This window comes from Calonectris borealis, chromosome 11 (genome assembly GCF_964195595.1).
Source record: "Calonectris borealis chromosome 11, bCalBor7.hap1.2, whole genome shotgun sequence".
In the NCBI taxonomy this organism is placed as follows: Eukaryota; Metazoa; Chordata; class Aves; order Procellariiformes; family Procellariidae; genus Calonectris; species Calonectris borealis.
The window spans coordinates 20,331,562-20,345,456 of record NC_134322.1 but is presented as its reverse complement, the minus strand read 5'-3'; the positions used below and the strand labels follow the sequence as shown (position 1 = coordinate 20,345,456).

Genomic DNA, 13,895 nt, shown 5'->3' with positions numbered 1-13,895 from the left:
CGTGGAGCAAGTTGCTATGCAGATGGAGGGAAGGGTTAGAACACAGCTTCTGTTTTTCTAACACATCCCATCTTTCAAAAAGTTTGGGGTTCGTATGTGGAAAGGGGAAATGCCCATATTATCAGCTTTGGGGGGAAAAAAGTGTCTGCCAAGAGAATAAGTTTTGGGGGAACTCTATACCCTTGGGAATCTTCTTGAATTTTGTGCAAGAAACTATATACAGGCAGAACATATATCCTGAAACTGCTATTGATCTTGTTAATTATGTTTCTATTCTTGTTGTTAATAATGTTTCTGTATCCTCTAGGAATGAAAAAAAAAAAGAGCTTCTAGACAATTCCTGCATCTCCTGTACCATAAAGCTTTCCTTTATTGTATTTTAGTCAGGTTGCACCTGTTTTGCTAGGCTATCATTTTGGTTTCAGCTTCATATAGTAGACCCTTTTCTCTAAGAGACTGTTCTAAACTGTTGCAGTCCTTGGAGGCGATAATTCACTGAGGAATTGTTGCAGCATAGAGATTTATGCCTTAGTTGCCGTGTGCAACATTTAACTGTCATTGCAAAAGCAGTTTGTGAATGTATGGTATAAATCTGAGACCGAAAAGTACTTTCCTTAACAGTTGCAGACAGCCCTGAAGGCCCCACCTTCCTCAGTTTCTTATCCCTAGATTGAAGAACCTCCTTCTCTTTGAGCTATGGCAACTTTTTCTCTGTGTCTGGCAGACTTATGGATATAGGTCTGCCTGGACCTGTTCCCCAGCTCTCAGATCACACATTTGTCCATCTGCAATAATAGCACTATAGGACAAGAGAGTATGTGCACCTCAACACATACTCTCAATACATGTGTATTTTCATACACCTCAATTTGCATCAGTAGGGAGCTAAGCTTCTGTAGCATCAGTTGTAAATCTGTTCCCATCATTGCCTTTGCATCAGCATGATGCATTCTTTCCTGCAGTCTGTGCAATCCCATCTTGAACCCTGTTGCTTCTTTTGCTTCCAGCCATCTATGTCCCCAGGGGCTCAGAAGGGCTGATTGCTCAGATCTGTCCATTTCCAGGGCTATGGGTAGACTTGTCAATGCTCTTGCTCGTCTCTGGAGTGGTGAATTCTTCTCTGCATATTACAAGAAGTCCTTCTCCAGCTCTTCAACTGTTTCCAACTCTGGCATATGGACAAAAGCCTATAGCTTTGATTGTGGTGAATAACTGAAAGTGCAACTGCACAGCAACAGAGCGCTTCTCTGGACCTGCTGCTGTCGTAGTTTATTCCATTCTGTATAGTCAGTCTCTGGGCAGGTCATGCCACGACTCCTATGGACTCCATGTGGGACTGTCCATCAGCACTCACTGCTTTGCTTCATTGTTCCAGTTAAGCCATTTCGCTATTTATTTTCTGTGAATATGCAGAGCAATCTAGAATTTACTCTTTGAGATGGTCTTGATTGTAATGGTAAAGTCTTTGAATGCATTCCTGTTATTTAGGAATAAATAGGATATATATTGCTGAATAAAAATGTTTTTCCTTTACAACATAAATCGAGTGACTGGTGCTATGAAGGCAAGACCAGAGTTGGTGAGATGTTTACTAGGTTGTAAAGGCCACTTTAAAGCCTCTACTTATTTCTAATCAATGAGCCATTACAAGCTTTTATCTCTTGTTTTCAGCACTCCTTTAGTGCTGAGTTCTTATTACAAGGCAGCCCAGCCAGCTGCAATGTGTAGTCACTACATTTAATGGTGGTGATTCATGTCTATCAAGCCAAGGAAGAACTGCTCTGTGTTTTAACACACCCGGTGGTGACCTTGGGTACAATCTGACTTTCTCTCAAAGCTTAATAGCAAATTAAAACAATCGCTGCAGGGTGTAAGCTTGGAAAACTCTTTTTTCAGGTCTACACAGTTATAGCTGGAGGCTCCTTATGAGTTTGGAGACATTCCAGTCAAGCAGTGTCCAGCAAATACCCACAAAGTGTCACCCTTGCTGACTCCAGGGCGTTACTTGCCAAGTGGGGGCAGAATCTGACCCACATTTTTTACCATGTAAAATACTCCCAAGCGGAAGAATGAAAGTTAGCATAAACAAAAAGTAGGCTGTGGAGGCAATACTGTGGTGTTTGTTTGGTTTTTTTTTTCTGAACACAGCTTTTTTGGTTTTCAGTGGTTAATGGACAGCTGAGCTGAGTTGATTTAAAAACTGCCTAGAGGGGTAAGTCTTATTCTGCCCTTATTTAATTGATTAATTCAATAGAAAAAGTATACCTCCATTTACCTGCACAGACAGTGCTGCTGTTGCAACTGCATCAGTTACCTCAAGGAGCTGACTGTGAAAACTTTTGTATTTTCAAACACATCAGTTCCCTGAACCCACTGCAGTTTCTTAAGTGTTAGTGCTTATGCAAGGGAAGTGAGTGGGCTTGAAATTTCTGGAAGGGCAGATTAGCAGTTTGGGTTTAGACTGGATTAAACTGATACAGAATCACAGCCTTAATCCTTGGATATAGTACATTAAGCTTAAACATATACCAAAATCTGCGGGGACAGGGCATCATCAATAAATTAAATTCGTCATTAAATTTGCCACTACATTCCCTCGCACACTCTCATCTGTGGGAAGGAAGATAATTAGTAAAGACCACCAGCTTTTCCTCTCCTTCTTCCATGCAGAGTAAATAAGGCATCCTGGCAACAAAGAGAGGGAAAATGCTTCTGCATGCATCCAGAAGAATTTTTTGAAGCAAATATCACTGCAGGATCTGTAGTGACTACTGCAAAGACAGGAGGCTGGTTGCAGGTCTTGGGCTTCTAAATATACATAATGGTCTGTATGTGGTAATGCCAGCCTTTCCAAATCTATATGTGTTCAGACAGCACTGCAAAACCTTACGTTGCTCCCCTGACAAGACATAAATGTTTCTGTGACTAGGGCAGATAGCTAAAGCAGCTTTAGGTTATTTACAGATATGCCTCTTGTTTTGAGGGGCATGCTGAGTAAAAGGACAAAAAGCCTTTCCTCTCTAGGTCACAACTGCTCCTGATGTGTTCAAGTCATCTGAAGTGCCTTCTACTTCTATAAGAACAGGAGAAATACTAGAGCCTTTACCATAGAGGTTTGTTTCTTTTCTATTTACAGTTAGTAATTAATGTTATTGAGACATGTCAGAACAGTCAGTAATCTGTACAGTGCCAAGTGGTGCAGCATTTGGGAGATGATTACTGAGTCTGACTCACAGTATTGGTCATAGGACTTGGTCCAAGTATGGCAGTGGTATGACAAATTGATGTAGTGACGTATTGCATAAAGGCAGGAGGATTATGGGTGTAAATAACTCTCATGTCTACTGATCTTTACATTGTGTTATAGAATAATTGATCAGAAATGCATCCAGTTTCCTCACCAAAAAGTAAATATTCACCCAGTGCAACGTAGGTTATTCAAGTAAACAGAAGTGTTGCTGAAACTCATGCCAAAGGGCGTGTGTTTCACTGTGATATGTGGCTTTCTCAGAATCCTGTAAGAGGCTGAGGCAGCTCTCTTACTTTTTTACCTGTTTTCTACAAAACCTGGTCATTTGAGAGACTGGCAATCCAGTGCTTAGTTTGTCATAAATCAGTGCATGGTGTCCCTGAAGAACTTTCCAGCATAAAGAACTTTCAGTGGGAAAAGGTGTTACTATTTTCTGTTGTTGTTCGGTTGGTTGGGGTTTTTTTTTGTTTTATTACGAAGGATAACGGAGCTTGTGCAACATAGCGTATGTTGGTTTTGGAACCTAAGCTAGAGAAATCTTTTGGCCTTTTTCATTGTAATATTGGTTAATCATGCTATGTAATAAGGCTATCACAAATAGAGTTGTAGGATCCTTGCAGATAAAAGCATGTGAAAGATTATTTTATTGCTGTAATTTAGTTTGCAGGAGTTGGATCACAGCCACTTCCTACAGACTCATTTGGATGCTTTAGTGTGAAATCCACTCAGGTGGAAGGCTCTTATACCTACAGATCTTTGAGCAATTTGGTGAATTAATGGAATAGTTAGTGGGAGGAGAACAGGATATCAGAGCTGCCCTCAAATCTGCTGTTAATTACTTGCACATTTCTGTGTCCATCCTCTGCCTTCCAGCTAATTCTAGCAGGCTCCTGCTGAGCCTGAGGCACTGCTGGAAGGCTGGTTGCTAGAGCCTGGCAGCTCCTTTCTGCTCACCTTCAGAGATAAAAGAAAGACTTTACTTTAAATGGACAGACTGGGAACATATCATCTTAACAGATTTCTGTAAAAATAAATATTGTCTGCATTGTGGGTGTTTCTGAATAAAACACAGGTGTGTTTTAAAAAATAAATAAAACTGCATGTATTAACATGTATAGGTAGGGACATACATATGTTACAGTAAAGATATTTGGCAGGGGGAGTTGTTTTCTTGCTTTGGTTTTTTCCCCACCTCCTGTCCCTGGGCATGCATTTCCCTTTCTGAATCTAAAAATTAAGTGAGTTCTGTCAACAACTGTAGTGTTCAACAATGTTTCTGGCTGTAACTCTTTGTAGAAAGGAAAGAGGAATTAGTTTTATTGTAATCTGTGGCAGCACTCCAAAGGAATGTGTTTTTATTCTGTGTCCTTTGGCAATGTTTTTAGTTAAAACCTACTCACTTCAGAGGGATGCTTTGAATGTTTTCTTAGAGGTGCTTTCTGAAATTAGTGTATTTATATTGCATGGAGGTGTAAGTGTGCTAGGGTAGTATCATTTTTCTTGAAGGAATTGCAAAAACTCTTATGTCTGAAGTAGTAATAAAAACACAGTAAGAGAGAATGCATCAGTCTTGGGTAGTTGTACTTACCACGGTGCCATCAGGTGGACACACTATATTCTTTACAGTTAATGTAGGTGCCTTCTCCACAGTAAGGTAGGAGTGCTTTTGTTGGGCTTATACTTATAGAAGGCACAAATTAGTTGATATCTGGGGGACAAGAAAAGCAGTTCTAAGATCTAATACAAAACCTAACTGCTCCTGCTAAGTGCCTTGCAATTAACACAATATCTTCCAGTTGAAAAATCAGATCCTTCTTTCAGCTACTGATTTGGATTAATTTCAGTATAAATAGGTTGTGTTAATTTCTGTGGACAAGATGGTGAATTCTGTCAGCAAGAAATGATGGATTTAATTTGCATTGATACTGCATGTTATAAAGAGACTAAACCTTTGTCCTGAGAAAAGGAATGTCAGGAAGCAGCTGGTAAGAGCTGTGACTGTGCCCTCTCTTTGATCTCTGTCCCTCTAAGCCTCCGTCACTGAAATGAGATTGTTGCTTCACAGCAAATGGCATCTGGGACACAGCATTGCAACCTGTTGTGTGACTTACAAGGGTATTTCTTGTGTTAGAATAATATTGCTTGCTCTGTAGATATCGTTTCAAAATTTCTTACTTAATTTGGTGAGCATCATAAGAAGCTTTAATATTTCTAACAAAATAGTACTGAGTACCAGATCACTGTGAGTCACAGTGGTGACAATGAAGTGCTTCTTTATGCACCTGTAATAAGTACCTTTTATTTGTCATCTTAGTATTCAGTCTCTATTGTAGCACTGTGTTATTCCCAGTACTAAAGTAACTTTAAATTCAGACTGTTGTGGCTGTTTCGTTACCATTAACAGGTGTTTATTTATTCTTGTGATATGATTGTATTTCAGTAACAATACTTTCCCACATTTTCTGTCACGTCTGTTCCCAGTAGAAATTGACTCAGCTAATTTTTTTTACGAACAAGAGGTTTGTTCAGAGTTTTTTTTATTGAAAACTAAGAGAAATTCCATACCTTGCGTTTTAGATTAATATGACAAACTTAGTAAACTACAAAACACAGATCACTTTGTTCCAATCCCTTCCATGTCTTCTGAAAGACATTGTGGAGAACTCCTTTAAGATGCCCAACTCAATGTCTGTAATCATAGTCCAGTTGGAGGAGGCAGAGCAAAGACAGAAAAGTCTAATATTAAAGTAGAGAAGAAAATCTTGGCAGTTAAAATAAGCAGGCATTGCCAGCTAGTGTGTTTTGAAATGTTGTCCACAATGGTCAAGTTATTCCAATGATGAATGCTTTATTTTTGTGAAGACTAGATCACCATTTCAGTATTCTAGCTTTAAAAAAAAAAATCTTTAGATGGATATTTGATTTGAAAGGTTTGCTTTCCTTAAGTGCTTTTAAGCTGTTCTTTCTGTTGTATTTAGGGGCATCTTTGTAGCTGCTGTTTTACAACAGAGAAATCAGTTGCTGGAGTGAGAAATGGCTATTGCATCTTGAATTACACAGTATTTATGAAATGTCGGGGTGAGCTGTGGTAAGCAGCTGAAATATGCTTAGATCAGTGGATATTTAATTTCCTGTATGGCACAATATATTGCTGCACACTGTAAAGACATTAGTTTCCTAAGAGCCAGACAAAACATGTTTCTATGTTCCATTTCTGTGTTCTTCGTGACACATCATAATCATGACCAAAGAGGTGCTGAGAAGAGAGATGCCTGTAGATTATTCTTTCCTTGAAATTCATTACCCACATAAATCTGAAATAGCTCAGTTTCTCGTGGGGCTGCTGAGGGGTTGCTGAAGCTAAAGCTGGAACGTTGAAGGGGTTGGTGAGGCATTACTTCCTGTATTAATGGTTTGTTTATGTTCTGCTGTTTAAAGCATGTTAATCTCCATTTGTAATTGTTAGTATACCTAGTGAGCCGGCAGGATTTTTTTATTAAAATGAAAATAAGTCACAAAATAATAAATATAGCTTTTTAATATATATAAGTAGTACATGTGACCTAATGAGAGACCAGAATACTCTGTGTTAGTACATAAGACATGGCAAAATGACGACTTTCTGCCCTATGCAGTTTATTAATTAGGTGTAAGACAATTTTCACATGTGATAAAAATTATGTTTTATAGTACATGACATTTTCTAAGTTTTCTGTGAACAGCAACTACCTACTCTTCCTTCCTATTCTTTTTACACATGTGGTATTTCATAAAGGACTGGCAAGTCATACATTCATGCTAAATATATTGATCTCTGACTAATCTTTGAGCACTAGGATATATGTGTTCCCTCTCCAACCTTTTTGTGCTGTTATTTGACAGAATCTTGGATTCTAGATACTTGTCCACTAGAATGAGGTATCACTGGAATCCAATAAAATCAGAAAATCAGTAGAATTAATATCTCTAACATATGAATTGCTTCTAGAAAGGTAATATTTTACTTACCAGGCAATTTCTGTCTGTAGTTTGTTTGAGAGCTCAAAATTTGAGATCCATTGGTGAGTTTGAATTGGATAGCCATTTTACTTCAAATGTTTCTATTCCTAGTTTGAGTGAGCATCCCAGTGAGAATAAATGTGCTAAGATAGTTTTAAAATTTGCATCCCGCTTAATTTGATGTTTTCTTTACACATGGCTGTTTTCTCTTGGCTTTTGGGCCATGCTTTTGAACTCATTCACTGGAATATTTGGAGACAGCAAATAAAGGGTGGGATTAACACTTGTTAAGTTAATTCAATTAAGAGTTGGAAGTAACGTCTTAGAAACATTTGTGCAGTCTTTGCCCAGGTTGTACGTGAGACTGAGACAGTTTTTATAATTTACTGGTATTCAGCTTCTAAGCCTTTAGAAACATCGATGTGTTTCATGGCCTTTGACTCTTCCTTTCCCAGCTCCCTTACCAAAACTGTAACAATACTGTTAGCATGAAAAGCAAGCTTTAGAGAGTGAAACTAGGTTTATGAACGTTTGACTTGCATCTCTCAGGAAAAACACTGTTTGTTGCCTTTAAAATATACTGGTTTGATGAATAAGCTGAGCCAAGAATGAAACAAAACTATGTGAAATGGAATGAAGTGGAAATGGTCTGTGGGCTGGTGTCAGCCAGTGCTAGGATTGCAAGACTAAATCTGCTATGTTAGTGAGGCACAGATAGGAAAACGGCCTTTTTAATTCAGAAGTAAGGTCTCCCAGGGATACTGTTGTCTGTAGCATCATAGTTGCATATTGTTTGGCTTTTAAATTCTTTGAGCTGTTAAACAACTTCTTCTTGCATAGTGCAGATCCACCAATATTCTGCACTGAGATGTGATCCCTGGATTATACTCACAGTGTTAGTACATTGGTCCAGGCCTACTTCTGTGCATGTACCTATACAGTGCTTAAATGTTATATACACCTAGTGTGTAACACCTCAAGTTACTCATGGGTGTTAGTAGCAGTTATGCTGGATACTGCATCAAAGCCCTCTTTTTTTTTTTTTCCCCCAAAAAAGATGGGAATTTGGTGGGCTCAGATTTGTGCACTAAAAATAATAATTAGAGCTGCAAGACAAATTTGTGTCTGATTACTGTATGAATGGAATTGGTTATTTAAAATTGGTTATTGGCTGTTTTTTTCTGCTTGTTTACAGGTTGCATGGCCGATACCATGAAATGGCACCAAACGTTGTGCCCATGGACTATACAAAGGACCCAGATGTTAAACTACCTATGCAGCTTATAATAAACATGCCTGAGCTAAAGGTATCACTTCTGACTGCTTACAAACTGTATCTTCTTAAGTTATGTAGTGCATCTGCCAGAGGTTTTGCCAAGTGAGTTTGATATCCTGAAGCAATGTGGCATGCTGAGGTCTTCCCCTTCCTGTTTCTGCTCAAGGGCAAAACCAGCCCCAGAAACTGGAAAATATTTAGGTAGATGTCTTTCGTCCAGAGATAGTTGTGATAGATGTTAAAGGAAATGAGTAGGAAATAAAACTAAATCTAGCAAACTTTGTACGTACCGATCCCTTAGAAGCCAGTGGGATTTCTGTGTGAAGAGCTGGTTAGCAATCAGAAGTTCTTATCTCAGTGTGTTGATAGGAAATTTGCCAGAGGTGTGCAGAACATTGCTGATCAAAAGTAAAGATTTTCCCTTTTTTCCTCAGCTGCAAAAGCACACAATGAATATTATTTTTCTTAATTACCAGGAGTTTTCTTTTTTCATGACGTCATTACATGATAGGAAATAGAGAGACAGTCCATGTAACTACAAATGAGAGAAGCAGTAGGCATAAAGCAATCAGTGCGAAATTGAGACAGTATTTGGTTTTATTATTTTGTCAGTTCAACAATGGAATATGGTTTTAACAGGACAAACATGGATTTTTAGCATTTATTTTTTAAACAGTTCATTGAATTATGTTGTCTTTGGTCTTGCGGTCTATTTTTCTTTTTCAGATATGCAAATTAGTTGACATCTTTAAATTACTATCATGTAGAAACAACTGTATGTTCGCTATAGTTGCATGAAGTATTATTAAACGTTTTAAGAGCAATGCCGTAAAAAAACTTGTAATTGATGGCCTTCCATTTCATTTTAATGATTTAGAAATTCTTCCTTAATGTTGTAAGATATCGAATATTTGGGGGGGAAAAAAGTACAAGCATAAAGCTGTGCTTTAGAAATTCAGTTGGGGAGGCGGTTAAGTCAACATAAAGTGAAAGATGTTTGAATTAGATTTCAAGTTCACAGAACTCCTTGTTCCTTTAGCACCACACTTACTGCATGTTTGATTCTGGGACAATACCATTTATTGAACAAGAAGTACATTTCACTCTAAAGAATGTTTGTTAAAAAGTGTTTGACCAGCATTTCATATAAATGGAAACATTTGAGATTAAATGCATATAAGTGTTTAGTTCAATAGAAGACCTTTGAAAAATTTTCATCCTTCAGTTATGACTGTGATTTACCAGACATCTATGTACAGCTTAGAAATTTGGGTTTCTGAAGAAACTGAGAAATAATTTAGTATTCTTTTTCACACTAAGCATGGGATTCTTCAGCAAAATCCTAGTATATGTTTATACTCTTTCTGATGATGAGTTGGCCCCGTAATAAAGTAGATGAAGATGTAGCTAATTACACTTAATTTAAAGAATTTATAAATTTTAAGATTTTATAAATAAAAAAATGGAAGTAAAACTTTAGATGTCATTAATTCTATCATAAAAGCCATAAATGTCATCAACATAACACATCTACGCGGACTTATTAAACATTAATAGACAAGGATTTTGGTAGGGCTGTTCTGCTAATGACCTTGCTTAACAATATTGCATAGTACAGGAATAAAATTGGTGTATACCTCACTATTCTTTAAATAGTTATAGAATTGAAACCTGTGATATGCTATGAGTTGTTCCTAGAACTTACAAAATAGTTCTTTCATCAGCTGGTTGAACGCTATTCAGCCTTTTAACTCCTAAAGCTGCATAACCCAACCCTAACTAGAATCCAGCTCCAGGTTGGTTTCGTATCAGCTGTGTGCATGTTCCAAGTATGTGTCCTTGGCTGCCACGGGTGAAAGTGTAATTCTCTCCTCTGCAGCTTTCAAAGTTGACCCTTCCTAGCTCACCTCAAATAAAATGAATGATGTTTAACAAATCATGCAGGTACTGTAGTTTAAAAAAAAATTCTTCTCATCTTTGCCCATTATGTTACACAGTGTGAAGTAGGAACAGGATACGAAAGTAGTGTAATTCAAGGTTTCTTTATATATGAACTTCTAGTATCAGCAGCATTCAAGAAAACATCATTTTTCAACAATATTATGTGTTTAAATGTATCAAAATGTCTATGAAAGAGCCTAAATTATGTGCCTGTGTACTTAATGATGAAAAAAGCATATCTAGAGAAGTATTCATGGAACTTTAAAATAGGGGGTATAAAGATCTTGCTGAAAAGTTCTTTTAAATTCATTCAATTGCATAAGATATAAGATATCTGAATGGTTAACATATAATAAATATTTTGTAAGTTTTGTGTAACATAAATGTTTGTATCATTTTTTCTTATTATACAAATAAGGAAATCGGGCAACAGGCAAAATTAACAATACTTTGCAAAAATGTCCTGTGTTTTAGTTAACTCAAATTGAGTCCGATTTGGAGATAGCAACAAAGATTTCAAACTTGATTATCTAAAATTAGATTTAAGACCTAATTAGGCATCAAAATCAGTAGCCTGCAAGAAGTTGCTAGCACAAGCAAACCTAATTAGGCCCTTAGGCTGTATTCTGAAGTGTAGTGTTAAATTACTCAGTGGAGCTAAAAGTTAGGAATTGGAATGCTTGCTCTAAGTCGTCTTTGTCCTACCTACGAGATCATGGGATCGGATGAGTAATACCAACAGGTGAATAGAGAAAAATTATGCACTACTTTTCCCAAGGACAAGGAAGTATTGCATGAAATTACAGACAGACAGGCAGCTGACATAACATGTGAATATGTCGAGGCACTCATTGCCACAAGACATTTCGGCAAAGACAGCGTTAGTCTTCAAAAATCATTTAAGTGCTTGTATAGAGCAGAATTCCACAGATTGCTATTAAGTTTTATGATCTGGATGTAATATCTAACTCATGATGTCCCTGAAATGCTCATTGCACTAGTCTCAGAATATACTATGGGAAGGATCACTGCATATATATCGCCCTCTTTTTTTAAATTCTTGCCTTATCTGCTACTGGTTCCAGTTAGAGTTAGGCTGGTGGGCTGGATGGACTCACAATTATGACAGTTCCCATATATTTGTTTTTTTCCCCTTAGAAGCAATCCCTAGATCCGTTGGATTTATTCTTAATGCCCCAGTGAGATTTGTCTGAGATTATTTAATTAAAGGACCTGCTCTTAACAGTTACCTGGAACTAGTCATTTGAAGCTCAGCAGCTAGTACAAAAGGAAGACGATTCTTCATCTTGAAATACTCCTATTTGCCTGACTTACTGAAGTAATGTCATGTTGGATGGACAGCTGTATATAAAAATGCAAATTAGTGTTGTATGGAATACAATACAACAAAAATTATTAATGGTCTTACCTACGTGAATATAAAATAATTAGTTTTTTTAGTAGCTGGCAGGATGAAATAGCCTGGGCTTCACAAAGGCTAAATATGTGGGAGCATCTTGAAGCGTTCTGATTGTTTTCAGCCATCTGTTATTTTGTTTATGCATAAATATTGAATTCTTATCTTCGTGATAAAATGTATCATCCTTAAGGGCTTTTGATTCATTCATCCATTTATTGCAAGTAGTTTTATATCTCTGTAACATGTCTGCAACTCATTCATAACTGTAGTGTCTTAGGTGCTTGTACTGGCACTTCTGGTATGAACAATCAGTATTCCTTAAGTTTTATGTTACTATCTCTAGGATCTTGATAGCACAATATGAAATTCTCTGGCTCAGTTATGTGACTCTGAAGAGTTTAACTGCCAGATGGCTGATAGTTGCTTTGTGAAAAATCCAGGCTAAGGTCAGAAAAGAAAGCAAGAAACGATAATCATACACATTCTTTTTTGCTTCAGTGATACAGGATTGAACACTTAAGGAACAGCTCATTCTATGAAAACCTTAGAGATGGGAGACTACTATATTTACAAGACATCCTGGTACTTAAGCTGAGATAAAAACCAGAAATTTTATACTGGACCATGATTAGATTTTGAGATACAGGAGCACATCATGCTACCTTAGCAAACTTAGGTGGTAATGATAATAGACTTCCTGATAGACTTCCGTAAGTAAAGTGGATCATAATCTATCTTCTTGTACCACATCAAGTCTGTGAGGCTTTCTGACCCTGCTTTAGAAGATGTCTTCAGGGTAATGAAACTTGATTTTATGAAAATAGCAGGACAAAATTCAGTGTCAAATTTTAAAATAATTCTCTCCCAAGTCTCATAAGCCTGTGGAAGAATCTTAGAAATATTGCTGTCAAAGCACTCATTTTATTTCAGTAATTCTAGCAGTTCGTAGAGAAAGTGCTTTCAATAACTAGTGAGCTTGTTTCCAGTAAAATATCAGTTAGAGGAGACTAGATCTTCCTTCATGACTCTTTCAAAACATTAACACTAAAAGATATTAAAATGCCACCTAGGATCCCAGTTATAAACCAGGGTCAATCTTGGTCATGAAGCATTTTGCAATTTCCTGTGCAGATGGTGGGGAGGGGGAGAGAGTCTTTCCCCTAGAGTTCATTTTCCAAGCAATCTAGGTAGTAACTCCAGCTCATACATTAAGAAAAAAATATCTTTAGCCTTTGCAACTTGACCAGACTGCTAAGTAAATCGTTAAGGTATTTTCTTTCTTCAGTAAATTTTCATCAAGGTGAAGACAAAGCCAATATTTAAATCTTAAAATAGAAATAAATGAACTAAATGTCTATTGAATTTTAATGAAATTACTGATAATTTCAATGCACCTGGCTTTTTTCATATACACATTACATTTCTAGTTACTGGCAATGTTGAGCTCAATACCACTGCAGATTCTGACAAATGGATAGAATCAATAATGCACTTTTCTAAATTAGATTCTGCTACTATAAAGAAAGATCTTTATCTCACGCATTAATGTTTTGAGCCAGGATTTTTGTGTTCAAAGGAAAAAAAAATGCTGATGATCACTCACTTTAATTGGTAATGAATTATTCACTAACTCATGATTCTTAAAAGTTGAAAGTCAGGACAAGAAATAAATAAATAAAGAAGTGGCAGATACTTAAGTTTATTAGGTCTACCATTACACTGAATTGAACACCGCTAGTTTACTCCATCTCTTTCGTTGCAGTCTCTGTTCTCTAATTTTGACAATCTTGGTTACATAAGCAGCAATCTAATAAATTAACTTAAGGGCATATGGGCACCTGTGAGATTGCAGTAACTAATATTGCGGAAGTGTAGCAATGATATGGGCTGTTCAGTATGAGACCGTGTAGAAAGCAAAAGTGATTTTATTTCAAAACAAAACTGATTTCACTCACATTATCCCTGTCATTTCCACAGAGCTAGATGTGGGAATGTAACCTGATGATAGA

The 13,895-nt window shown here is 37.0% G+C and overlaps 1 protein-coding gene across 2 annotated transcripts in view; it reads left to right on the top strand.

Annotated features, from left to right (window-relative positions):
* The window catches only part of CIB2 (calcium and integrin binding family member 2), a 48,004-nt gene that overhangs the window by 20,016 nt on the left and 14,093 nt on the right, over positions 1–13,895 (top strand). For both annotated transcript variants that reach the window (XM_075160379.1, XM_075160380.1), the window contains one exon: positions 8,445–8,556. In XM_075160379.1, the coding sequence (XP_075016480.1) occupies positions 8,445–8,556 (112 nt within the window). The remainder of the gene's footprint in view (positions 1–8,444; positions 8,557–13,895) is intronic.